This window comes from Pteropus alecto, unplaced genomic scaffold, assembly GCF_000325575.1.
Source record: "Pteropus alecto unplaced genomic scaffold, ASM32557v1 scaffold57, whole genome shotgun sequence".
NCBI lineage: Eukaryota > Metazoa > Chordata > Mammalia > Chiroptera > Pteropodidae > Pteropus > Pteropus alecto.
In genome coordinates this window covers 5,602,290-5,604,290 of record NW_006442508.1, presented here as the reverse complement: position 1 = coordinate 5,604,290, position 2,001 = coordinate 5,602,290, and the positions used below count along the sequence as shown (strand labels likewise).

General features: G+C 37.2%; 1 protein-coding gene across 1 annotated transcript; it reads left to right on the top strand.

The window, feature by feature from the left end:
* Positions 1 to 1,510: 1,510 nt before the first annotated feature.
* LOC102883692 (cytochrome c oxidase subunit 7B2, mitochondrial) lies at positions 1,511 to 1,756 on the top strand. Its single transcript, XM_006922535.1, has one exon. The coding sequence runs from the start codon at positions 1,511 to 1,513 to the stop codon at positions 1,754 to 1,756; it is 246 nt and encodes an 81-aa protein (XP_006922597.1).
* The last annotated feature ends 245 nt before the right edge of the window (positions 1,757 to 2,001 follow it).

Here is a 2,001-nt window from a genome sequence, read left to right as displayed (position 1 = left end):
ACTACCAGTTAACCATCTGGTAGGAAGGAAAAGAGAGCCTTTGGGTTCTGTTTTCTAAATTTTCTAAAGTCATTTGTGTTGGCAAATCTTGGTTAACGGTTATAAGTTTACAAGTACTGACCTCAGGCTCTTTTGTATCCGTGTTGCTTGCATTTGGGCCACAGTTAACATATGTTGTTACTAGAGACAGAGTACTGTTTGACAGCTTGCACAAAGAAGAGAAATTGACAGAACTATTTGTTTCTGCTTCTAGATCTCTTATTCCATATACCTGTTTAAAAAATAAAATTGTTAGGGCTTTTATGACATGTACATTTGATTTCATGATTTATAACTCATTCTCAGTGTATATTTTAACTTCTTATGAGGCTACTAATATTTATTTATATGTCTCATTGGTTCAAAAAGTTCTTTTTAGGCTTTTGTGTCAGCTACTGTGTATGCAAATTTACGTCTCTTGCTCTTGAAGAACTTGTCTCTTGGAGGAGAATATAAAGATAATTCCTCTAAAGAATGGCCAGACAAACCACAGACTTGGAGAAAATATTTGCAAAAGACATGTCTGAAGTCTTTTGTTATGTAGGTTCACTGACTGTAACAAATCTGTGGTATAGGAGGGAGAAACTATGCACGTGTGGAGTCAGGGTGTATATGGGACTCTCTGTACTTTCCACTCAATTTGACTGTGAACCCAAAACTGCTCTAAAAATAGTCTTAAAAATGATAAAGCCAATGCATCATGCTATGAAAGAAGAGTTTTAAGAAGCCCCAGAAAAGAGCGGGCTCATTCAGCCTGGTGTAGGGTGCTGAAGAACACTTCACTGAAGCAATGATTTTTAGGCTGAGATTTAAAAGACAAGGAGAATTTTACCTTTAGGAGGGTTCAAGGCAGGAATTACAGGTAGAGAAGAAGAATGAGGGAAGAGAAAGAGGGAATTGGGAGGGAGAAAAGGAACAGGAGAAGTTATTACATACTCTGTGAATGCCTTGTAATTCTGACTGAAATTAGAGCTTATAATAGACATAGGACTAGTGGAGCAAATTGGTAACTTTAGCTATGTTACCCATTTTGTCAGCCATACTGATGAATTTGTAGTCTCTAGAGAGTAAGCCATTGGCTGTTTGTGAAGAATAGAAAAACTAACACTTACTGTGTGTTTATTTAATCTTGTGGTTGTTGTTATGCATTATCACATGCAATCCTCACAGTACCCCTTGGAGTTGGACATTATTGTCTCAGTTTGCCATTGAAAAAACTAAAGCAAAGAGAGGTTAAATAACTGCCCCAGTTCACAGCTAATCAGGGGCAGAACTGAGACTTAAATCCAGATATCATGATATCAAAACTCACATGCCTTGGCCACACTCTGAGAAGTGGTGTGGGCGAAACATTCGATGAGGGAGGAAATGAATACATATCAGAAGTCATTGCTTATCTTTTGTTTTTCCAGATCTCTTTGCAAGGAAATAGACCAGCAGCTGCAATCAACTGCAATCCTATCACACTTTCATGATGTTTCCCTTGGCTAGAAATGCGTTAAGAAGTTTCAAGATTCGAAGCATTCAGCAAATTAGGGCAAGACAGAGCCACAAAAAACACTCCCCAGATTTTCATGACAAATATGGTAATGCTTTACTAGCCAGTGGAATCACTTTCTGTGTTGTTGCATGGATATTTGCAGCCACACAGATTGGAATAAAGTGGAACCTGTCCCCTGTTGGCAGAGTCACCCCAAAAGAGTGGAATGACGACTAACCACCACAGTTACTGTAATATAGAATTGTTTCAAAACCAATTTGTCATTTAAGCACTCTGCTGCTTGTTTAAATATAACATAACTGAAAAATTAAAATATATTTGAAACCTTTAAAATGTTTTTGACAGTAATCATTTTAGTGCCTGGAAGTAAGGCAGTAACTGTGGGTCTACATTACAGGGGTTTATGCGTAACAAATATTTGAAAGTAGAATTAATAAATCATGTATTCTTCTGGTGTAATG